Source organism: Mustelus asterias, chromosome 21 (genome assembly GCF_964213995.1).
Source record: "Mustelus asterias chromosome 21, sMusAst1.hap1.1, whole genome shotgun sequence".
Lineage (NCBI taxonomy): Eukaryota > Metazoa > Chordata > Chondrichthyes > Carcharhiniformes > Triakidae > Mustelus > Mustelus asterias.
This window is the reverse complement of record NC_135821.1, coordinates 11,512,876-11,537,798: the sequence shown is the minus strand read 5'-3', so window position 1 is coordinate 11,537,798 and position 24,923 is coordinate 11,512,876. Positions and strand designations below refer to the sequence as shown.

At 50.7% G+C, this 24,923-nt stretch overlaps 1 protein-coding gene across 2 annotated transcripts in view; it reads right to left on the bottom strand.

The window, feature by feature from the left end:
* Nucleotides 1-7,956: 7,956 nt before the first annotated feature.
* The window catches only part of LOC144509124 (transcription factor MafK-like), a 48,688-nt gene continuing 31,721 nt past the window's right edge, over nt 7,957-24,923 (bottom strand). For both annotated transcript variants that reach the window (XM_078237503.1, XM_078237502.1), the window contains exons 3-4: nt 16,123-16,185; nt 7,957-8,390 (exon numbers count right to left, since the gene is read on the bottom strand). In XM_078237503.1, coding sequence (XP_078093629.1) covers nt 7,980-8,390; nt 16,123-16,155 — 444 coding nt within the window. In that variant the 5' untranslated portion in view covers nt 16,156-16,185 and the 3' untranslated portion in view covers nt 7,957-7,979. The remainder of the gene's footprint in view (nt 8,391-16,122; nt 16,186-24,923) is intronic.

Genomic DNA, 24,923 nt, shown 5'->3' with positions numbered 1-24,923 from the left:
CTAACCTCGTTAACAATCCAATCATAACTCTCACACCCATTCTCAGGTAACCTGCGATAAGCACGTACATGATCCTGGCAGCAATCATAAGAATTTCCAACATACCAAAACCACTTCCTGCCTAATCCCATACACACACACAAGGTCTCAGCCAGACATAACACTTCAGATATATAATCCCCAACCAAAAATAATATTTTGCCCAATTCGCCATGCTTCAAGTCCCATTCCATCCATTCTCAATCTGCCACTACACTCCAACCAGAACTCACAATCTTAGCCTGGGCCTTCCATTGGTTTTTGAACACTGTTTGGTGTTGCTTTGAATTGCTTCAGCCACAAAATGGGAGGAATTTTCCCATCTTGGGAAAACACTTGGGGTGGAATTTTACCATCCCGTCCGCCACGGGAATCGTTCCATAGAACCATAGAAAATTACAGCTCAGAAACAGGCCTTTTGGCCCTTCTTGTCTGTGCCGAACCATTTTGTGCCTAGTCCCACTGACCTGCACTTGGACCATATCCCTCCACACCCCTCTCATCCATGAACCCGTCCAAGTTTTTCTTAAATGTTAAAAGTGACCCCGGGGGTAGGGGTGGGAGGGGGAGAGGGGGACAGACCATGTAAAGGTCCATTGATGTTGGGTGGGACGGGAAAAAGTCCACCCCAAGGTGTCTGGCGGACAAACGGAACAACATTTTGATTTAGGGTCCGCAGAGCAAATATTGAACACCCACACTGGTCAAACGTCGGTTTTGGGCCGGAAAATTCCGCCCATTGTTTCCAAAACCCTTTCGCCCTCTGGAAGAAGAATTGACCCAATGGTCGCTCTGTAGCCGCCGCATTCTTTTTGAATGCTTGCAAAGGACAACGGCGATGTTGCAGTAGCGAGGGAGTGCCCAAAGGGAACCAAATGGGTTTTTCTGACAATTGATAATGGCCTCATGATCATCATTAGTTCCTGATTTTTACCGAATTCAAATTTCACCATCTGCTGTGGTGGGATTCGAACCCGGGTCCCCAGAGCTTCACCCTGGATTATTAGTCCAGTGACAATACCATTACAGCGCCACCTCCCCGTGGCCAGGGCCCACGCCATACTTCTGCCTCAGTAGCTGATACCTCCATTTCCATACTCCTCCACACTCCTAACCTCCAATGCCAAACCCCTCACGATTTTAACAACTCAAGACTTCAACAAAAGATTGTCCTCAAACGAAACCTACACCACGCCATACGTCAACTTGCACTGTCCTGCTGCGAAATCCCCCTCCTTGCAACTAGTCCCTCGTAATAAACATACCCCTTAGAGAGGCATTTACACCAAGCAAGCTTTGGAAGGTCTACATTGCCCCATCTGTCTGTCTATGCGTCAGTTGTCTGTTATTTCAGATACGTCAGCTCTTGTACCTTGGCTGTACGGATACAATATTCTATCGTGTTATTTCTGCAGCCACCAAGTCCTGTCAATTGACATTGCAACGGGCACTTTTCCCTGGCACTTGCTATTCAGGAAGATTCCTACAGGGGGCAGCTACTCCCCGGTTCTCTTAGGACGGAGCTGAGGAGAAATTTCTTCACTCAAAGGGGTTGTGACTCTTTGGAATTCTCTGCCCCAGCGGCTGGTGGATGCTCCATCGTGGGAATAGATTAAAGGTCGAGGTTTTTGGTTTCTCCGATGAGGGGAGGGGGAATTGAAAGTGAAGATTGATGATGGAGTAGGACTTGAGGAGCTGATTCCTCTTCCTGCACAACAATTCGACTCAAGAGGAGCCCTTTGCACGTCGGGGTCTTTTAATAAGCGCAAATTGGTCAGAGTTTTCTGAAGATCTGGAAGAACCACAGAATTCCTCACCTTGCTCTCTGGGTTGGAGCAGTTATCACAAGTGGCATGACCAACAATGAAGGAGTAGGTGGGTGAGGCAAATGGGGGACAACTAGGCCGGAGCCACATCGAGCAGGAGAGAGGCACAGACATCGAGGAGACAACCTCCCTTCCCTTTCTTATCCCATAGAATCCCCACAGCGTAGAAGGAGGCCAGTCAGCCCATCGAGCCCGCACTGACATCAATCCCAACCAGGTCCTATCCCCTTAACATGAACCTTTAGGGAAACACCTGTAATGTCCCTTTAAGGAAGGAAATCTGCCATCCTTACCCGGTCTGGCCCACATGTGGCTCCAGAGCCACAACAATGTGGTTGACTCCCAACTGCCCTCCAAGGGCAACTAGGGATGGGCAATAAATGCTGGCCCAGCTTACGATGCCCATGTCCCATGAATGAATTTTTTTCAAGTATTATTTTTGTACTAAAGCTCAACATCAGAACCGAGATGAGGAGGAATTTCTTCAGCCCGAGGGCGGTGAATCTGTGGAATTCATTGCCACAGAGGAGGCCGGGTCATGGAGTGTCTTTAAGACAGAGATAGATAAGTTGTTGATTGGTAAGGAGACCAAAGGTTACAGGGAAAAGGTGGGAGAATGGGGTTGAGAAACTTATCAGCCATGATTGAATGGCGGAGCAGACTCGATGGGCCCAATGGCCTAATTCTGCTCCTATATCTTATGAATAGACAGGTGCTTGATGGCCAGCAGAAACATGATGGGCCGAAGGGCATCATTCTGTGCTATAAAACTCCTATGACTATGACTCCCCGACAGTGCTTCATAACCTGTTCTAAATATTTATGTGGGAACATTCTAGAACACCGAACGACAGGGTCTCATTACACACACTGCACCAACTCTGGTACTGCTCACATCTGTACTCCCCCCCTTGGTCGTACAGATTATCTGCCCAGTTTTCCACTCAATCGACAACACGTGACTATGGGGTACCACCTCCAGCGCAGTCAGCGCAGCCTATCCCACTCCAAGGTGCTTCAATCATCCAAGTTACAGAGTGGGCCGGATGACTAAATGTCTCTATTGTAAACTTTAGCCTCTGACTAGTCCTGTCTGGGGCTCCACCCTCACGCACTCACTGCTTCAGCTATCAATGGACTTTACCTAGGATTTGTAAGTGGTGTGAGGTGACGTGGGGGCTTGATTCATCGTGTAACATTGAAACTAGAAGCAGGAGGAGGCCATTCAGCCCTTCAAGCCTGCTCCGCCATTCATTTTGATCATGGCTGATCATCAAATTCAATATCCTGATCCCCCTTCTCCCCACCCCATATCCCTTGATCCCTTTAGCCCCAAGAGCTACATCTAATTCTGTCTCAAGAATGTTTTGGCCTCAACTACTTTCTGTGGGAGTGAATTCCACACATTCACCACCCTCTGGGTGAAGAAATTTCTCCTCACCTCAGTCCTAAAAGGTTTACCCCTTATCCTCAAACTATGACCTCTAGTTCTGGACTCCCATCGGGAACACTTTACGCGGGATTATCTGGCCACATGAGGCAGACACGTGAGTCTGCATGAACAGGAATAGAGGGATACAGGCGGTTGGTCTAGATAGGACAACGGGATCAGCACAGACTTGGTGGGCCAAAGGGCCTGTTCCTGTGCTGTTCTTTGTTCTGTTTGAAACTGGAAAAACCCTAATCTGAGGTCAACGAACCTTTGCATGGTCCGCTCCCCCCCCCCCCCCCCCCCAACCGCTACGATTCCGGTGGCAGGCGGGATAGGAAAATTCCCCCTTTTGTGTGAATGGCTGGGAGTGCCCCCTTGCGAGGGGTCACCAGAATGGCCCTAGTGTCCAGCTTGGGGGAGTGGTTGGATTTATTCATCGCTGATGCATAACTACATTCCCAATGGTGACGTTCTCATGGGAGAATTCCCTCTGTTGCTCAATTTACGAAACTTCCCGTTATCAGAAGGGTGGAGTGAGAGTGCTGATAGGATAGGCGGTCCTGTGAACTTTCACCCTGCGTTTCTATCTGTAGATTTCCCAATAGTTTTACAGCATTAGGTGGAGGGGAAGCAAGGCGCTTATCATTTTGCATCCAGTTACTGACTTTAGGGTGGTTTTATTCCATTCTGAGGTGCTGCCCTCCTTCAGGTTATATGATAGATATAGGAGACTGACCCACTGACAACCCCAAGGAGGCGCCAACTATTTTATCAAGAGCCATGTTTTGGAAGCAAAGAAAATAGATGCCCTGTGGGAGGGTCAGGGCAGACTCGATGGGCCGAATGGTCCCCATCTGTGCTGCAGGGATTCTACAATGCAAGGAACATTCCGTTTTTCTGTGGGCAAACATTCTATAGGAGCAGGAGGAGGCCATTCGGCCCTTCAAGCCTGCTCCACCATTCATCACGATCATGGCTGATCATCCACCTCAATAGCCTAATCCTGCTTTCCCCCCCATAATCTTTGATCCCATTCGCCCCAAGTGCTATATCCAACCGCCTCTTGAATACATTCAATGTTTTGGCATCAACTACTTCCTGTGGTAATGAATTCCACAGGTTCACCACTCTTTGGGTGAAGAAATGTCTCCTCATCTCCGTCCTAAATGGTCTACCCTGAATCCTCAGACTGTGACCCCTGGTTCTGGACTCCCCCCACCATCGAGGATACCCTCCCTGCATCTACCTGTCGAGTACTGTTAGAATTTTATAAGTCTCTACGAGATCCCCCCCATCATTCGTCTGAACTCCATCGGGCTGGGATTTTCTAGCCACACTCACCACAAAACCGGAAAATCCCACTCGAGGTCACTGGACCTTTGCGTGGTCCGCTCCCTGCCCGCTACGATTCCCATGGCGGGCGGGACAGGAAACCCCCCCCCCCCCCCACATTAAATTAGGCCTAATCTTGCCTGGGTAGCCACGACTCTCCCAGCCAGCTGATTTTCAGTCCATATTCAGTGTGCCCCAGATGCCACATGAAGGGATTGAGATGGCTGCAGCAAGCAGAGACTTCTGGAATATTCTAACCGATACCGCGCCAGGTCTTCCCGCAAGGAATACACGCCATCTAACAACTTGTTGCTTAATTACAAGTGGGAATCCCCAAATTAGCATTAGCACCGAGGGAAGAACAGTCACGGATTGGTGCAATCCACAGAACATTATTCATTAATGGCGTCAATCTCACGCCATTTGTCTGACTTCACCCAGTGGATTATTTCTTGTGTTCCCCCCTCCCCCCTCCCTTTTGTGCTACAGGAAAGTGCGCAACCATAGCTACCATTTTCTTTTCACCCCAAGAGGTAAGCGGCCTTCTAGAACAGGATTGTAAACTCCCCCTCCCTTCCCTCCCTCAACAACCAACAAAATGGTGGCCCTGGGTCAATATGAATCATAAAACTCCCTACAATGCAGAAGGAGGCCGTTCGGCCCATCAAGTCTGCACCGACCACAATCCCACCCAGGCCCTATTCCCGTAACTCCCTCATATTTACCTTGCTAATTCCCCTGACACCAGGGTTAATTTAGTATGGCCAATCCACCTAACCCACACATCTTTGGACACTAAAGGACAATTTAGCATGGCCAATCAACCTAACCCGCACATCTTTGGACTGTGGGAGGAAACCGGAACGCTCGGGAGAAACCCACGCAGACACGGGGAGAATGTGCAAACTCCACACATGATGTGGAGATGCCGGTGTTGGACTGGGGTGGGTACAGTAAGAAGTCTCATAACAGCAGGTTAAAATCCAACAGGTTTATTTGGAATCACCAGCTTTCGGAGCGCCGCTCCTTCATCAGGTGAGTGACTCATCTGATGAAGGAGCAGCGCTCCGAAAACTCGTGATTCCGTGTTGGACTTTAACCTGGTGTTGTGAGATGTCTTACAAACTCCACACAGACAGTGACCCGAGGCCGGAATTGAACCCGGGTCCCTGGCGCTGTGAGGCAGCAGTGCTAACTAACCACTGTGCCGCCGTGCCTCCCTCCCGCAGCTCATTCAAGGGAACTTCCTTACATTAACGGTTCGTAATCCTTTTCCCTTTTTGAGGAGGACATGAGGGCTGGTTGGTAGCCATTCCCTCTGCTTGTAGCTGACAGAACCAAAGACCCCCCCCTCCCCACAGACGGCAAATTCCCATGGACTTGGCAAGTTAGCGAACTGATCTATTGTAAGCCGCGGCTTAACATCCACTATAGCTAGGAACAAGCTGAGGAGACATGGTCAAGCTTTTTCTCTCGCTGCATCCTACTCAGCGACCCTGGGTCAGAGCCAAAATTAGGTTTTTGTTTGTAAAACAGGCTGGTCTTAACTGCCTGAGGAACTGATGATGTCACTTCCTGTCACAAGAAGCAGCCACAATTGCCTATTCTTTTTCTTTTCCCAGCTCCCCCCCTCCCTTGATATTACATATATAACTTCATAAATTAAGTCCATTAATTAAGACAAAAAAAAATAAGGTATTGGCGTGAGAAAACAAGTAGAATGCAAGGCATTCAGCGGCAAGATGGTTTCCGCAGTAGGCCCCATCCTGCCCACTGGGTAGCTCCATGGCAACGGCCGGCCCTTTCCAAACGAAACCAGGGCCTGCTGTGGTGGGTTCAGGAAGGGGACTTCGGAACACGCACAAATACACACACAGGTACAAGCACAAATGAGGTTTTTCAACTCATTAAGTTACATTTCAGACTTGCTTGCCATCAGCGATCCGCCAAATGCGCCGATATGGAAACTTTGCCCAATTCTGAGAAAGGAACTGTGTCCTTTTTTTACCCCCTGGAGGAGAGTCACTGGAAACACACCACAGATCAGGTAACTACAGCTTAAAACGGGGCAGGGCTCATACTTTCGGGTGTAGTCCTTCGTTTGAGGCTAGGTTAGTCGTCAATTTTAAATCTGAGGTTGACGGGTTTTTGCCAACCCAATGGCATGATGGGAAAAATCGTAAAGATAGGCACGTGGAAGTTAGATCTTTGAATTTTTTAAAAATTCATTCGTGGGACATGGGCATCGCTGGCTGGCCAGCATTTATTGCCCATCCCTAGTCGCCCTTGGAGGGCAGTTGAGAGTCAACCACATTGCTGTGGCTCTGAAGTCACATGTAGGCCAGACCGGGCAAGGTGGAAGATTTCCTTCCCTAAAGGACATTAGTGAACCAGATGGGTTTTTCCGACAATGGTTTCATGGTCACCAGTAGATTCTTAATTCCAGATATTTTTAATTGAATCCAAGTTCCACCATCTGCCGTGGCGGGATTCGAACCCGGGTCCCCAGAACATTAGCGGAGTTTCTGAATGAATAGTCTAGCGATAATACCACTAGGCCATCGCCTCTACAAATAAAGCTATTGTTGTATTCGTCTGGGGCTTCTCGACCTTATGGGCAGCACGGTGGCACAGTGGTTAGTGCAGTGGTTAGCGCTGCTACCTCACGGCGCCAGGGACCCGGGTTCGATTCCCGGCTTGGGTCACTGTCTGTGTGGAGTCTGCACGTTCTCCCCGTATCTGCGTGGGTTTCCTCCGGGTGCTCCGGTTTCCTCCCACACTCCAATTGGATTGGCCATGATCAATTGCCCCTTAGTGTCAGGGGGATTAGCAGGGTAAATATATGGGGTTATGGAGATAGGAATTGGGTGGGATTGTGGTCGGTGCAGACTCGATGGGCCGAATGGCCTCCTTCTGCACTGTAGGATTCTATGAATGCTCCTGATCTGTCGCGCGTTTCCAGCATTGTCCTTTGTCATTCTTGACCGTCAGAGGGTTAGAAACCCGGGGCCTAGTGAGGATAAGCAGCCTGGACTGCATTCACGGTTACCACGTGGGCAGGTCACACCACGGGACTCGGGCCAGCCACAGACTGGACCCCCACTGCACCCCTAACGCGTGACCGCACTCTGCCGTGGCTCTCCCCCTCCTCAGAACAAACAACAAAGAGAACGACGTTTGTTTGTTTTTTGTGCGGCTTAACCTCGAGTCCGGATTATTGCCCGAATGTGGGAATCCTTACCTTGCAAGCCAAAGGAAAAATCCAGCACTTCCCTCCCCCCCAGTCAATCCGACCCACCCCGCCCCGCCTGAGGACAGAGGCCCCCTTTCGCAAAGACAGGCCCCCCTCGCTAGCGCGAGGAGAAGGTGGACGACTTGACGATGGTGATGACGCTGGTTGTGTTGACCTTGGTGGGCGTGATTGGCCCACAGGCCACCGTCCTGGCAAAGCTCTGGAGGGCCTCATACTTGGAGCGCAGGGCATCCAGCTCCGTCTTCATGCCGGCGTTCTCCGCCGCCAACTTCTCCACCTCCTGCTCCAGCTCGGCCTTCTGTCGCTCCAGCTCCTCCCTCTGCGTCACCCGCTTGACCCGGCAGCTGGCGGCGTAGCCGCGGTTCTTCAGGGTCCGCCGCCGCTGCTTGAGGTTCAGGATCTCGTCCTTGGAGAGGCCGCGGAGGTGGTGGTTCAGTTCCCGCACGGACATCGACACCAGCTCCTGATCCATCAGCACTGGAGTGTTTTCACCCGACTCTCTCTTAATCTGCAAAAGAACAACAGCAGCCGTCGGCAATGCAGCACCAAGTAGGAAGCCCAGCGCGGCAAGAGCCTGAGGGAGGGGGGGCTTAGCACCATTTTACAGGGGGGGGGGTTAGCACACATTTACAGGGGAGGGGGTCTGCTCCCATTTACGGGGGGTGGTCTCTTCCCATTTATGGGGGGGGCGGGGGGTGGGAGAAAGTTTATTCATTTTATTAAAGTTTAAACTTTATTTACTGATGTCACAAGTAGGTTTACAAGGAGTTTCCTACTCCTCGAATCGGAGCGTTCGGTTTTGCCTCTGTTTTGCCGAGGTATCTCTGAGCCGAACCATGGGTAAGTGGCATCTATCGTGGCTCGACAGGTTGGCGATGACCCCCTCACTTCACCAACTGGCCAAGATTTAGGGCTGTGCTGTAGAAGTCTCGGGGGGCGGGGGAAGTGGTGTTTAAGTTTATTTATTAGTGTCACAAGTCGGCTGACATTAACACTGCAATGAAGTTACTGTGAAAATCCCCCAGTCGCCACACTCCGGCGCCTGTTCGGATGCACTGAGGGAGAATTTAGCACGGCCAATGCACCCTAGTAAGAAGTCTCACAACACCAGGTTAAAGTCCAACAGGTTTTTTGGTAGCAAATACCATTAGCTTTCGGAGCGCTGCTCCTTCATCAGATGGAGTGGAAATGTGCTCTCAAACAGGGCACAGAGACACAAAATCAAGTTACAGAATGCTGATTAGAATGCGAATCCCTACAACCAGCCAGGTCTTAAAGGTACAGCCAGGTCTTAAAGGTAAAGACCTGGCTGGTTGTAGGGATTCGCATTCTAATCAGTATTCTGTAACTTTATTTTGTGTCTCTGTGCCCTGTTTGAGAGCACATTTCCCCTCCATCTGACGAAGGAGCAGCACTCCGAAAGCTTATGGTATTTGCTACCAAATAAACCTGTTGGACTTTAACCTGGTGTTGTGAGACTTCTTACTGTGTTCACCCCAGTCCAACGCCGGCATCTCCACATTAATGCACCCTAACCAGCACGTCTTTCGAATTGTGGGAGGAAACCGGAGCACCCGGAGGAAACCCACGCAGAAACGGGGAGAACGTGCCGACTCCTCACAGACAGTGACCCAAACCGGGAATCGAACCCGGGTCCCTGGCGCTGTGAGGCAGCAGTGCTGGCATCACAAGCGCAAAGAAACAATACTTTTCACTGCATACTAATAAGGGCGGCACAGTGGTTAGCATTGCTGCCTCACAGCGCCCAGGGGCCTGGGTTTAATTCCAGCCTTGGGTCACTGTCCGTGCAGAGTCTACACGTTCTCCACGTGTCTGCGTAGGTTTCCTCCCACAATCCAAAGATGTGTGGGTTAGGGTGGATTGGCCATGCTAAATTGCCCCTTAGTGTCCAAAGATGGACAGGTTAGGTGGATTGGCCATGCTAAATTGTCAGGGGGATTAGGGGAGTAAATGCATGGGGTTACGGGGATAGGATCTGGGTGGGATTGTTGTCGTTGCAGCCTCGATGGGCCAAATGGCCTCCTTCTGCACTGTAGATTCTATGATTCCAGAACACATGTGACAATAATAAATCAAACCAAATCACGTAGGCCACACCAGGCAAGGACGGCAGGCTTGCTTCCCTGCAGTGACATTAATGAACCACGCGGGCTTTTGCAACAACTGATAGTTTCACCGCCATCATCACGGGGACTAACTCGAAATTCCAGATTTAATTATTGCGTTCAAATATCACCAGCTGTGGCGACGCGATTTGAACCCTTGCCCCCAGAGCATTAGCCTGGGCCTCTGGATGATGAGCCCTATGATGTTGTCACTATGCCATCATAGAATCCTACAGTGCAGAAAGAGGCCATTCGGCCCATCGAGTCTGCACCAACCACAATCCCACCCAGGTCCTATCCCTGTAACCCCATGCATTTACCCTAGCTAGTCCCCATGACACTAAGGGGCTATTTAGCATGACCAATCCACCTAACCCGCACATCTTTGGACTGTGGGAGGAAACCCAAGCAGACACGGGGAGAATGTGCAAACTCCACACAGACAGTGACTCAAGCCGGGAATCGAACCCGGGTCCCTGGCGCTGTGAGGCAGCAGTGCTAACCGTTGTGTCACCCAAACTTAACAGTTTCAGAAAGAAATAGTGGTCTTAACATTATATTCACTGTAACCAGACTATCATTTTCAAAAGTGGTGCAATGGTAAAATTGTATATAATTTCAGATCAAACCAGCCTCCCATCCACTGACTCTGTCTACACTTGCCGCTGCCTCGGCAAAGCAGCCAACATAATTAAGGACCCCACCACCTTGGACATTCTCTCTTCCACCTTCTTCCGTCGGGAAAAAGATACAAAAATCTGAGGTCACGTACCAACCGACTCAAGAACAGCTTCATCCCTGCTGCCATCAGACTTTTGAATGGACCTATCCTATACTAAGTTAATCTTTCTCTACACCCTAGCTGTGACTGTAACACTACATTCTGCACCCTCTCCTTTCCTTCTCCCCTTTGTACTCTATGAACGGTATGCTTTGTCTGTATAGCGCGCAAGAAACAATACTTTCCACTCTATCCCAATACATGTGACAATAATAAATCAAATCAAATCAGGTAGGCTTACATTAACACTGCAACGAAGTTACTGTGAAAATCCCCTAGTCGCCACACTCCAGTGCCTGTTCGGGTACAATGAGGGAGAATTTAGCACGGCCAATACATCTAACTAGCATGTCTTTCGGACTGTGGGAGGAAACCGGAGCACCTGGAGGAAACCCATGCAGACATGGGGAGAAAGTGCAGACTCCGCACAGACAGTGACCCAAGGCCGGATTGGAACCCACGTCCCTGGTGCTGTGAGGCAGCAGTGCTAACCACTGTTGCCACCGTGCAGATTACTGCGCAGTGGTTACTGCATATCACGGGGGCACGGGGGGGGGGGGGGGGGGGGGGGGGGCAATTTTGCCCCCATTTCAGGGGGCGAAATTGGCGAAGACTAGCGTGAGAGTCCCAAAATGGCTTTCACACCAATGGGATTTCCCCCCTCCCCATTAACGACACATCGGGACACCCCAATGTATTCCCCCCACCTCCTCTGTGTTGAATCCATTCACTGAGGTGGATTACGACAGGGGCCCCCCAGAACCTGCACCTGGTGAGAGGAACACCCTGGAGACACACAAGAGAACATTACATGCGCAATGCACAATGGGGAACCTGTGGATGTGGTGCATCTGGATTTCCAGAAGGCATTTGACAAGGTGCTGCACCAAAGACTGCTGCATAAGATAAAGGTGCACGGTGTTACGGGTAATGTATTAGCATGGATGGAGGATTGGTTAACTAACAGAAAGCAAAGAGTGGGGGTAAATGGGTGTTTTTCTGGTTGGCGATCAGTGACTAGTGGTGTGCCTCAGGGATCAGTGTTGGGACCGCAATTGTTTACGATTTACATAGATGATTTGGAGTTGGGGACCAAGTGTAGTGTGTCAAAATTCACAGATGACACTAAGATGAGTGGCAGAGCAAAGTGTGCAGAGGATGCTGAAAGTCTGCAAAGGGATATAGATAGTCTAAGTGAGTGGGTGAGCATCTGGCAGATGGAGTCCAATGTTAGTAAATGTGAGGTCATCCATTTTGGTAGGAATAACAGCAAAATGGGCTATTATTTAAATGGTAAAAAATTGCAGCATGCTGCTGTGCAGAGGGACCTGGGTGTCCTTGTGCAAGAATCACAGGGAGTTGGTTTGCAAGTGCAGCAGGTAATTAAGAAGGCAAATGGAATTTTGTCCTTTATTGCTAGAGGGATGGAGTTTAACAGCGAGGTTAGGTTGCAACTGTATAAGGTGCTGGTGAGGCCACACCTGGAGTACTGTGTACAGTTTTGGTCTCCTTACTTGAGAAAGGATATACTGGCACTGGAGGGGGTGCAGAGGAGATTCACTAGGTTGATTCCAGAGTTGACAGTGTTGGCTTATGAAGAGAGACTGAGTAGACTGGGGCTATACTCATTGGAATTCAGAAGAATGAGGGGAGATCTTATAAAAACATATAAGATTATGAAGGGAATAGATAAGATAGAAGCAGGGAAGTTGTTTCCACTGGCAGGTGAAACTAGAACTAGGGGGCATGGCCTCAAAATAAGGGGGAGCAGATTTAGGACTGAGTTGAGGAGGAACTTCTTCACACAAAGGGTTGTGAATCTGTGGAATTCCCTGCCCAGTGAAACAGTTGAGGCTACCTCATTGAATATTTTTAAGGCAAGGATTGATAAATTTTTGAACAGTAAAGGAATTAAGGGTGAGCGGGCGGGTAAGTGGAGCTGAGTCCACGAAAAGATCAGCCATGATCTTATTGAATGGCGGAGCAGGCTCGAGGGGTCAGATGGCCTATTCCTGCTCCTCGTTCTTATGTTCTAAGTGAGTATATCTCCCCTCTGAGAGGCAGGAGGTGTGTGTGGGGGGGGGGGGGGGGGGGGGGGGGGGAGAGGCGGCAAGTGTGGGTATTACCCCCTGCTACTGACTGGGAAGCACTGGGGGAATGGGTTCGTGTTGAGGGGATAGGGTGGGGTCGGCTGGAGTAACCCCGGGGGGGGGTTTCAGTGATGGGCAGAGAAGTGGGGTGGGGCGGATGTTGGAGATCCTCAGAGGGGTTTCTAGGAGCCGGGGGGGGGGGAGCGGGGAGGTGGCGGGAGGGTAACTGTGGTGGTGGAAGATGTGGGTTTGGTGATCCCTGGGGGAAGTTTCCGGGGCCTGGTGGGCATGGTGGGGGGTGTGGAGCGGGGACCGGTGGGGTTTCCTGGGATGGGGTGTTTCAATCTTTGATTTTTAAAAAAAATCTGGGCGTCCTTTTAAAAACCGACATTGCCAACATCCTGGGAACTCACCCCTTCACTTTTTTGCAAACAAATACCTTAAAAACGTGACGGATAAACCAGCCTCCCACCCATTGACTCTGTCTACACCTCCCGCTGCCTCGGGAAAGCAGCCAGCATAATCAAGGACCCCACGCACCCCGGACATTCTCTCTTCCACCTTCTTCCATCGGGAAAAAGATACAAAAGTCTGAGGTCACGTACCAACCGACTCAAGAACAGCTTCTTCCCTGCTGCCGTCAGACTTTTGAATGGACCTACCTCGCACTAAGTTGATCTTTCTCTACACCCCAGCTATGACTGTAACCCTACATTCTGCACTCTCTCCTTTCCTTCTCTATGAACGGTATGTTATGTCTGTACAGCGTGCAAGAAACAATACTTTTCACTGTATGTTAATACATGTGACAATAATAAATCAAATCAAATCAAATCAGTGGGCCACACTCTGCTTTCCCCACCCACGATGCACTCTGCCAAAAAACAATGGCAATTTTCCACCCAATGTCTCTGTTCAGGAGTTTGTCCCTTTAGGACTAACATGAGGAGAGATGTCTGCACTCAAAGGGGGGGGGGTGCCAATTTTTGGAAATCTCAACCACAAAAATTGCTTCGAGTTGAGGAACAGACGCGCTGTGGTAATGTTACAGGATTCGTAATCCAGAGGCCTGTGCTAATGCGCTTAGAGACATGGCTTTGAATCCCACCACAGCAGCTGGGGAGGGCGGGGGGGTGGGGGGGTTGGGGGGGGGGGGCTAGTGAACAATTTCAATTCAATTCAATTAATAATTAAAAAGCTACTGATCACAAAACTATCCAACTGTTGCAAAAATCCTGTCTGGTTCACCAATATCTTACAGGGGGATTCGGAAATCTGCCACCCCCTCCTGATCTGGCCTACCTGGGGGCCATAATGTGGAGATGCCGGCGTTGGACTGGGGTAGACACAGTAAGAAGTTTAACAACACCAGGTTAAAGTCCAACAGGTTTATTTGGTAGCAAAAGCCACACAAGCTTTCGGAGCCCCAAGCCCCTTCTTCAGTTGTATCGAGCTCCTACAGTGCCAGAGAGGGCATTCGACCCATTGAGCCTGAGTTCGATTCCCAGCTTGATTCTCTGACAGAGCATCTTACCCAGACCCTCCCCCCACCCTATCCCTGTAACCGCACACATTTACCATGGCTAATCGGACCGTCTATGTGGAATCATAGAATCCCTACAGTACAGAAGGAGGCCATTTGACCCATCGAGCCCGCACCAACAACAATCCCACCCAGACCCCACCCCCGCAACCCCATGTATACCCCGCTAGTCTCCCTGACACTAAGGGGCAATTTAGCATGCCAATCAACCTATCCAGGTTGGCATGTGGGAAGAAACCGGAGCATCTGAAGGAAACTCAAACAGACACGGGGAGAACATGCAGACTCCGCACAGGCAGTGACCCGAGGCCAGGAATTGAACCCGGGTCCCTGGCACTGTGAGGCAGCAGTGCTAACCACTGTGCTGCCCCCAATTTGCACGTTCTCCCCGTGTCTGCGTGGGTTTCCTCCGGTTGCTCCAGTTTCTTCCCACACTCCAAAGATGTGCAGGTTAAGTGGATTATGTGGGATTACGGGGATAGGGCAGGGGTGCGGGCCTGGGTGGGATATTCTATCAGAGAGTCAGTGCAGACTTGATGGGCTGAATGGCCTCCCTCTGCACTATGATAACGACCTTCCGAGAAACCATTTCTTCTCATTCCAGTCTTAAAAGGGAGAATCTTATTCGTAAACTACGTTCAACTCTGACGAAGGGTCATCCAGATTCGAAACGTTGGCTCTATTGTCTCCCCACAGATGCTGTCAGGCCTGCTGAGATTTTCCAGCAGTTTCCGTTTTTGTCATATACTGTGTCCCTGGTTCTGGGCTCCCCCATGAGGAAACATCCTTCCGGTGTCTACCAATCCTTGTCTATCACTGGTTAGCGTGAGGGAATTAAGAATCACTCACGGAATCATCCCTACAGTGCAGGAGGAGGCCATTCGGCCCGTCGAGTCTTCACCGATCACAATCCCACCCAGGCCCTTATCCCCGTCACCCTACATATTTACTCTACTATCCCCTCTAACATACGCATCCCGGGACACTAAAGGGCAATTTAGCACGGCCAATCCGCCTCGTGTCTGCGTGGGTTTCCTCTGGGTGCTCTGGTTTCCTCCCACAGTCCAAAGATGTGCGAATTAGGTTGATTGACCATGCTAAAATTGACCCTAGTTTCGGGGGGGGGATTAGCAGGGTAAATATGTGGGGTTACGGGGATAGGGTGGGATTGTTGTCAGTGCAGGCTCGATGGGCCAAATGCCCTCTTCTGCACTGTAGGGATTCTATGATTCTAACCTACACATCTTTAGAGTGTGGGAGGAAACTGAAGCACCCGGAGGAAACCCACGCAGACACGGGGGGAACATGCAGACTCCGCACAGACAGTGACCCAAGCCGGGAATCGAACCCGGGTCCCTGGCGCTGTGAGGCAGCAGTGCTAACCACTGTGCCACCGCGACGCCCCACAAGGTCCACAGAGTGTGGACTGGAGTGACCTCGAGGCCCGAGTGAGTCAAGGTGTGGAGGCCAGGTCACAGAATGATTTTTTCCCCCACTTTTCCCGATTTTAATGGCATTAGGGAGAAAGCAGGAATGTGCCGCTGAGAGCGAGGAACAGCCATGATCATATTGAATGGCAGAGCAGGCTTGAAGGGCTGAATGGCCTACTTCTGCTCGGGGTTACTTTGTTTAAAGAGGTGACCCTTAGCATGAGAAAGTACGTGATAATACTGTCTTAGCCAAGGGGTAAGCGTTCTTACCTTCAGTGCTTTGCTTGCTCTGTTGGTGCTCATAATGTGTAGAACGTGGCCAGAATGGGGTCCCTGCATCAAGGAAAGGGCAAAGGTTAGCGTCTTCCAGGCCAAGGTCATTCCCACCGCACAGTTCCCAATCCTTCCCAACTGCGTCCTTCTTCCCACCCCCTTTTTTTAAACGTTTCCCACCGTTGGCACAAGGTCAGGGGTCAGAGACTTATTCAGGTCATTGATATTGTCAACATGAGGAAAATAAAAAAGTACCGGCGGGCAAGAATGTGTCTCTCAACCAATTCCATTCCACCCCTGATAAAAGCAAATGGCTGCGGATGCTGGAATCTGAAACCGAAAGAGGAAACGCTGGAAAATCTCAGCAGGTCTGGCAGCATCTGTAAGGAGAGAAAAGTGCTGAAAGTGCTGACTAGAAACGTCAGCTCTTTTCTCTCTCCACAGATGCTGCCAGACCTGCTGAGATTTTCCAGCATTTCCCCTTTCAACCCCTAGAATCCCTCCCCACTGTAAATGGAACAGATACCAGTCCAAACCGTTCCAGACATAGAATCCCTACAGTGCAGAAGGAGGCCATTCGGGCCATCAATTCTGCACCGACCACAAACCCACCCGGGCCCTACCCGACTTATTTACCCTGACACTAAAGAGCAATTTAGCACGGCCAAATCAACCTAACCCGCACATCTTTGGACTGTGGGAGGAAACCGGAGCACCCGGAGGAAACCCACGCAGACACGGGGAGAACGTGCAGACTCCGCACAGACAGTGACCCGAGCCGGGAATCGAACCAGAGTCCCTGGCGCTGAGAGGCAGCAACGCTAACCACCGTGCCACTCATAAATACTGTAGGAACAGGCACAAACCTGGACATTCCACAGCAAGTGACTCCCCAAAGCCTGTCCACCATGTACAAGGCACAAGTCAGGAGTATGATAGAATACTCCCCACTTGCCTGGATGGGTGCAGCCCCAACAACACTCAAGAAGCTCAACACCATCCAGGACAAAGCAGCCCCGCTTAACGGTACCCCTTCCAGCACCTTCAACATTCGCTCCCTTCACCACTGACAAACATAGAATCGTATAAACCCTAGAGTGCAGAAGGAGGCCATTTGGCCCATCTAGCTTCTATGTTTCTATGAATGTAGTTAAGGCCAAAACATGGTCTGATTTCAAGAACAAATTAAATCTAGCTCTTGGGGCTAAAGGGATCAAGGGACATGGGGGGGGGGGGGGGGGGGAATCAGGATATTGAATTTGATGATCAGCCATGATTCAAAAGAATGGTGGGGCAGGCTCAAAAGGGCCGAATGGCCTACGCCTGCTTCTAGTTTCTATGAGCCTGCACCGTCAACAATCCCACTCAGATCCTAACCCTGTAACCCTACGTATTTGCCCTGCTAGTCCCCCCTCCCCCCCATGATGTATTGGTGAGCACTCTGGACTCTGAATCCAGCGATCTGAGTTGAAATCTCAGTGGGGCCTTGCACTGTGGTTTGACCCGGGACCCGGGTTCGATTCCCGGCTTGGATCAGTGTGTGTGTGTGCGGAATCGGCACCTTCTCTCTGCGTGGGTTTCCTCCGGGTGCTCCAGTTTCCTCCCACAGTCCGAAAGACGTGTTGGTTAGGGTGCATTGGCCGTGCTAAATTCTCCCTCAGTGTTACCCGAACAGGCGCTGGAGTGTCACAACTAAGGGATTTTCACAGTAACTCCATTGCAGTGTCAATGTAAGCCTACTTGTGACACTAATAGATAAACATAAGCTTATTCTGGTCCCCTTTCCCAGACTGAAAATACAGTGTCCCGGCAGCCATTTTTAAAAGCCGGGATGGCAAAATTGGGAATTCTCTCGTCTCTGCAAATCCCAAGAGCTAAAATCTGGGCCAGATCGTCTCTCCCGCAGACCTCACTCCCGTTAGGACGTGTGTTTCGAGGGGACGAGCACTGCAAAAGGTGCCGATTGGTGAACTGCGGTGTTGAGTGGACGTAATATGGTAACTTGCAAAGTTCAGTGATCCGTACAGAGCTCAGATTGTCCTGTAAATTGAACAAGGAAAAGGCTGCGTGACTGTTCCTTTTCGCGTGTCACACTTCCCTCTCCTCTGGGTTGGGTTTGCAGGTGCTGACTGCCTCAGGAATGTCACGCAGGTAAACGCTGGCTGTGACACCAGGCTCCTGGAATGTGTGGGGGCATCGCAGTCAAGCCCAGACCCATCCAGAGCCAACAACATCCAGCCTGGAACAGAAGCAGGGAATGTCGGCAATACTCGGCAGGTCTGCGGGCTGCATCCCAGTTAACATCCCACTTTCATCTATCTCGGCGCTCGGAGGGCTGTCCAAGGTGGAAACAAGGCAAGCTGGTACGGGAGGTGGTAAGGGCAAAGAGTGGTGGGCGAGGGAGCACGGTTTGGTAAGAATCATACAATCCCTACAGGGCAGGAGGACATTTGGCCCATCGAGTCTGCACCGCCTCTCCTCTGAAGCATCTTCCTCCTGCCATATCCCCAGAACCCCTCGCATTTTCCCCCACTATTTCCTCTAACCTGCACATCTTTTGACACCAAGGGACAATTTAGCATGGCCAATCCACCTAACCTGCACATCTTTGGACTGTGGGGGGGAAACTGGAGCACCCGGAGGAAACCCACACAGAGACGAGGAGAACGTGCAAACTCCACACAGTCACCCGAGGCCGGAATTGAACCCGGGTCCCTGGCGCTGTGAGGCAGCAGTGTTAACCACTGTGCCACCATGCTTCCTAATTAGCACTAAGAGTTGGCACTAAATTGGTATAGACCATGGGGGAACAGTGGTGGGGTAGGGCGGGGGTGGGGGGGGATTAAGTGGAAGGGCACAAGTTGGAAACTAGACTTTAAACGTCCATTCCACTGAATGGCGTGGCATGGCTTGGCATGGACTGTTGACATAGATTGGCAGGGGGAATGTGTATGGGAGGGACTTCGAGATGCCCTGGTCTCTTGCGTTTTGAGTTCGATAATGCGCTGACTGTAAAATCATGAGGTGAATCAAAGACCGAGAATCACATAATCATAGAATCCCTACAGTGCAGAAGGAGGCCAGTCGGCTCACCGAGCCTGCACTGACAACAATCCCACCCAGGCCCTATACCCGTAACCCCACGTATTTATCTTGCTAATCCCCCTGACAATAAGGGGCAATTTAGCCAATGGCCAATGCACAAAACCCGCACATCGTAGAAATCATAGACCCCCGACAGTGCAAAAGGAGGCCATTCGGTCCATTGAGTCTGCACCAAGAACCATCCCACCCAGACCCTATCCCCGTCACCCCACATAACCTGCACATCCTGGGACACTAAGGATTAATTTAGCATGGACAATCAACCTAACCCGCACATCTTTAGACACGAAGGGGCAATTTAGCATGGCCAATCCACCTAACCCGCACAGCTTTGGACTGTGGGAGGAAACAGGAGCACCCAGAGGAAACCCACGCAGACACGGGGGAGAACATGCAAACCCCACACAGAGACCCAAACCGGGAATCGAACCCGGGTCCCTGACGCTGTGAGGGAGCAGTGCTAACCACTGCGACACCGTGCCGCCCTGCAGCACGCCCAGGTTAATGTACCAAAGTGTCACTGCGTGACTGGTACCACTGTGCCCCGCACATCCCACACCCACAGGTGGAGTGTAGATAAAGCCACGCATTCAGTGGGATAAAAGAAACAGCTGCCACGCCTGATTTTAAAAAGTGGTAATAAAGTTAATCGAAAAAACCATCCCTAACAGCCAAAGATGGAAAGGTTCAAACATCACAGCAGTTGGAACAACGTCCGAAAGTCATTCCCCGCCTGGCAGGAACTTGCACACTCCAATTGGAACAATATTTTATCTGTGTTAAATGCTGGCAATGTCCCAACTCAGTAAGGGTGGAACCTGCTTAGGTTGCAACTTCCTTATTGTGCTACAGAATACACGCATTGATGGCGAGTTCTTTTTTAAACTATTCTTGGGCCTGTGATATTTTCGAGCAATTTACTTCATAAATTCTCAGTCAGTTCACATGTTGCAAGCCAGATTTTTTTTTGGAGTCACGCAGCGATGGGAGGAGCTCAAAAGCAAAGGACGCGGTACCCAAAGGCCATTCTCTACCCAAAGTCACCCAGCAACCAGGATGTGGATAAGAGCAATGTCCCGACTTCGAAATATGGGAATTGGGCAGGAGGGGAAACATAGAATCCCTACAGTACAGAAGGAGGACATTCGGCCCATCATGCCTCCACTGACAATAATCCCACCCAGGCTTGCTAATCTCCCTTGACACTAAGGGGCAATTTAGCATGGCCAATCCACCTAACTGGCACACCTTTGGACACTAAGGGGCAATTTAGCATGGCCAATCCACCTAACCTGCAGCAGATCTTTGGACACTAAGGGGCAATTTAGCATGGCCAATCCACCTAACCTGCACATCTTTGGAGTGTGGGAGGAAACCCACGCTGACAAGGAGAACAAGCAAAACAACCGATGGGCGGTACAGTGGTGCAATGGTTAGCACTGCTGCCTCACAGCGCCAGGGACCTGGGTTCAATTCCGACCTCGGGTCACTGTCTGTGTGGAGTTTGCACATTCCCCCAGTGTCCGCATGGGTTTCCTCCGGGTGCTCCGGTTTCCTCCCACAGTCCAAAGATGTGCGGGTTCGGTGGATTGGCCATGCTAAATTGACCCTAGTGTCAGCGGGATTAGCAGGGTAAGTATGTGGAGTTACGGGTATAGGGCCTGGGTGGGATTGTGGCCGGTGCAGACTCAATGGGCCGAATGGCCTCCTTCTGCACTGTAGGGATTCTATTCTATGATTCCACACAGACAGTGACCCAAGGCAGAATTGAACCCGGATCCTTGGCGCGATGAGGCAGCAGTGCTAACCACTGTGCCAAGTCATTGGACTGTTCAAAAATGTTCCTTTACTTCAAAAGTTTGTGGGCCAAGATTTTCCACTTCCTGCTCCCAGTAAGGCAGGTTATCCAGTGGTGGAAGTGGCTTGCTGTTGGGATTTTCCAGTCCCGCTCAAAGTCAATAGCTGCTTGCATTGCTCGCTGGCCGTGCCACTGGGGAACCCGCCTCCGGGGTGTGGACTTTGGTCCACACTGGAAGATCTTGCCAGGAAGGGCCAGAGATCCCTCTCCAAAGTCCATTCCTTGAAGTTTCAAAAGGGGGCCTGTGGGTTTTAATTGGTGAAACTCTACTATCTGGAAAATTGCCCAGTCTTGTCCTACCCACAAAGAAGCAAGATTAATCCAATCTGGATAATTACCGACCCATGAGTTTACTCTTGATCATCTGTAAAGTGATGGAAAGGGTCATCGACAGCGATATCCATTGGCACTTACTTAGCAACAACCTGCTCATGGACACTCAGTTTGGGCTCCACCAGCTCCTGACCTCATTACAGCCTTGGTCCAAACATGGACAAAAGAGCTGAACTCCAGTGAGGTGAGAACGACTGCCCCTGACATCAAGGCCGCATTCGACCGAGTGTGGCATCAAGGAGCCCGAGCAAAACTGGAGTCAATGGGAATCAGGGGGAAAACTCTCTGCTGGTTGGAGTCATTCCTGGCACAAAGGGGGATGGTTGGAGATCAATTATCTCAGTTCCAGGACATCACTGCAGGAGTTCCTCAGGGTAGTGTCCTAGGCCCAGCCACATTTAGCTGTTTCATCAATGATCTTCCTTCCGTTAGAAGGTCAGCGGTGGGGATGTTCGGCGATGACTGCACAATGTTCAGTAAAATTCACAAGTACTCAGACACTGGAGCCATCAGTGCGCCTGCGCAGCAAGTCCTGGACTACATTTAGGCTTAGACTGATAAGTGACATGTAATTTTGGGCGGCACGGTGGCACAGTGGGTTAGCACTGCTGCCTCACAGTGCCAGGGAGCCGGGTTCCATTCCAGCCTCAGGTAACTGTCGTGTGGAGTTTGCACGTTCTCCCCGTGTCTGCGTGGGTTTCCTCCGGGTGCTCCGGTTTCCTCCCACAGTTCAAAGATGTGTAGATTAGGTGGATTAGGTTAGAGATAGGGTGGGCTGAGTCATGGCAGGATAGCTGTGGGCACAGGTCGGGTTTCCCGTACCCCAAAAGCCATGGAGCTAATTTACCATAAGAAATCAGAACAGGTGTAGGCCATTCAGCCCTTTGAGTCTGCTCTACCATTTAAAAGGATTGTGGCTGATCTAACACCCACTAAGTCCAGTTTCCTGTGTTTCAGCACTCAAGATATTTTCTGCTTTTGAGTCTACACTCTATACAGTAGGTGGGGCCTACTGTATTATTTAGCACGGCCAATGCACCTAACCTGCACATCTTTGGAGTGTGGGAGGAAACCCACGCAGACACAGGGAGAATGTGCAAACTCCGCACAGACAGTGACCCAAGCCACGAATCGAACCTGGGTCCCTGGCGCTGTGAGGCAGCAGTGCTAACCACTGTGCCGCCTAGAGAGTATGGGAGTATGTCTGGGGTGTGTGGGGTCCTTGATTATTCTGGCCTCTTTTCCGAGGCAGTGGGATGTGTAGACAGAGTCAATGGATGGGAGGCTGGCTTGCGTGATGGACTGGGCTACATTCACAACCCTTTGTAGTTTCTCGCATAGACCAGAATGACCATAAGATCTAGGAGCAGCATTAGGCCAGTCGGCCCATCGAGTCTGCTCCACCATTCTATCCTGAAGAGAATCCTGAACTGGGACTTCCAAATCCCTTTGTGCTTCCGATTTCAGAATTCCCTCCCCATTTAGAAAATAGTCCATGTTCTTCCTACCAGAATGCGTAACCTCACACTTTTCCATGTTGTATTCCATCTGCCACTTCTTCGCCCACTCTCCTAACCTGCCCAAGTCCTTCCGTAGCCTCCTCCTCAATACTGCCTGCCCCTCTGTCTATCTTTGTATCCCGGTCTTGGGTCAGAGCAGGAGCCAGACCAAGCCGTGATACATCTGGAAAGGATGCTTTCCACGGTACTTACAAGATGGCGCAGGAATGTGGTGACTTCTTGCGAGCTTGTCCCCAGAATTCCCCCAAATTCAAACTTTTACTCTCGTTCTACACTCAAAACTATTTTAAACTCTCTAATATTATTCAGCAGGATAAGCACACAAGACAAAGTTGTTAATCGTTAAGGAAAAGACAACCCCAGTCAAGTTCAAACCATGTTGTAGCAGTGTTAAGTAAAACCACTGTACTGTATGTATATCACCAGCAGTGAGCAGAGAAGGCTGAGGGGGGGATCTGATCGAAGTGTACACATTCATGAGGGGCACAGATAGAATGAAACTGTTCCCCTTTAGTAAAGGAAATCCCATCTGGTCCCTCTTTAAGGGAAGGAAATCTGCTGTCCTTACCCGGTCTGGCCTACATGTGACTCCAGGCTCACAGTTACAGAATCCTGACAATGCAGCAGGGAGCCATTCGGCCCAATGGGTCTGCACTGACCACAATCCCACCCAGGCTTTATTCCCGTCACCCCTTATATTTATCCTGCTGACCCCCTTGACACCAAGGGGCAATTTAGCATGGCCAATCAACCTAACCCGCACGTCTTTGGAGTGTGAGAGGAAATCGGAGCACCCGGAGGAAACCCACGCAGACACGGGGAGAATGTGCAAACTCCACACAGACAGTGACCCGAGCCGGGAATCGAACCCGGGTCCCTGGCGCTGTGAGGCAGCAGTGCCAACCACTGTGCCACCGTGCCACTCAGTGTTGTCTCTCAAAATGCCCTTTGAAATGGTCAGGTGAGACACTCAGTTCAAGGGGCAATTAGGGATGGGCAAGAAATGATGGCCTAGCCAGCGACGCCCACATCCCCTGAAAGAATAAAGTTTTAAAAGGATTTCCTTGTTCCAATCCGGCAGCAAACGTTCGTTTCTCTTTCTAACCACTCCCTGCCTGCCAACCGTTTCTGAACTTCCTGCTGTGCCCACTGTGTCTGGCTTCACATTTCACATTTCCTCTTTCTAGCTCACCAGCTTTCACCCCCCCTGGCCCCAGACTCTCGGTTGCTCCCAGTAAATGACTTTCCGACTATTGATAATGTCACGCTGCTCCTGCAGCTCATTCATTGCTGTCTGGACGCACCACTGTCGCTCTGTCCTCTCTCAAGCCCTTCCACTTCAAGGCTGTGCAACTGTGGAAGTTTTAACCCGAGGTTCAGGGTCTCTCTCTTTGGATGCCCCATCTCACTCCACCCTCTCCGCCCACCCATCCACCGGTCCCGACTCCACAGAGGACGGTTTCTCCCTTCCAAACACAACCTTTCAGTGCGCCACGTTATATGGCGCTCAGCTTTGACACGGTGGCACAGTGGTTAGCACTGCTGCCTCGCAGCGCCAGGGATCCAGGTTCGATTCCGGCCTCGGTTGACTGTGTGGAGTTTACACGTTCTCCCAGTGTCTGCGTGAGTTTCCTCCGGGTGCTCCGGTTTCCTCCCACAGTCCAAAGATGTGCGGGTTAGGTGGATTGACCATGGTAAATTGCCCCTTAGTGTCCAAAGATCTGCAGGTTAGATGGATTGACCATGTTAAATTGTCCCTAGTGTCCAAAGATCTGCAGGTTAGATGGATTGACCATGCTATGTTGCCCCTTAGTGTCCAAAAATGTGTAAATTAGGTGGACTCGCCATGCTAAATTGACCCTTGGTGTCCAAAGATGTGCAGGTTAGGTGGATTGGCCATGCTAAACTGTCCCTTAGTGTCCCAAGATGTGGAGGTTAGGCGGATCGGCCATGATAAATGCGTGGGGTAGGGCCTGGGTAAG